The following is a 495-nucleotide window of genomic DNA, read 5'->3' as shown; positions in this document are numbered from 1 at the left end:
CATCTACAGTCTATTTAATTGCTTCCTTTGTTTTGTTATTGACTAAGCTTTTTAGCAGAGGAGGGAATATCCCCAAATCATGCATCTTCTAATGGCAAAGATATTCAGAGTGAGGCTGGAAAATTAAACATTTTACCTTCTGTTGCTATCGGAGTGCTACAAGAAATAGGCAGGCGATGTTGCTCTAAGGTACATTTGGTTTCTGCATGTAAGTGAGAATGTTTTTTCTTCTTCTATAATTGAAGTGAACTATCATCATTTTCTTTTTTCTTCTTAGGTTGAATTTAAGTCTATTGTAAGCACCAGCAAAGACTTGCAGTTTTCAGTGGAGGTCAGCTTAAGTTCTGTTTCTCAATGTCTCTTTTGGTGATTATATGATGGTTTGTGTTGTTTTTAATTTGCGAGTTATGTTTATGTAACATGCATTGGTTAATTATTTACTTAAGCTGCAGAGATGTTGTTATATTACTCTGAAGTTTAATGGGCATCATAGAC

General features: G+C 34.3%; 1 protein-coding gene across 6 annotated transcripts in view; it reads left to right on the top strand.

Moving 5' to 3' along the window:
* Positions 1-495, top strand: part of LOC107639478 (RNA polymerase II C-terminal domain phosphatase-like 2) — a 15,078-nt gene that overhangs the window by 8,218 nt on the left and 6,365 nt on the right. For 4 of the 6 annotated variants that reach the window (XR_002361405.1, XR_002361406.1, XM_021121386.1 and 1 more), the window contains exons 11-12: positions 56-189; positions 278-331. Coding sequence is in view for 4 of the 6 variants with exons in the window: in XM_021121386.1 (XP_020977045.1) it covers positions 56-189; positions 278-331 (188 nt within the window). In the remaining 2 variants the exon portion in view is untranslated. Of the gene's footprint in view, positions 1-55; positions 190-277; positions 381-495 lie in introns of all 6 variants that reach the window. The other 2 variants (XM_016342987.2, XM_021121389.1) reach the window with 2 other exon arrangements.

Source organism: Arachis ipaensis, chromosome B04, assembly GCF_000816755.2.
Source record: "Arachis ipaensis cultivar K30076 chromosome B04, Araip1.1, whole genome shotgun sequence".
In the NCBI taxonomy this organism is placed as follows: Eukaryota; Viridiplantae; Streptophyta; class Magnoliopsida; order Fabales; family Fabaceae; genus Arachis; species Arachis ipaensis.
Note: the sequence above shows the minus strand (reverse complement) of the source record. Positions and strands in the feature narration are given on the sequence as shown.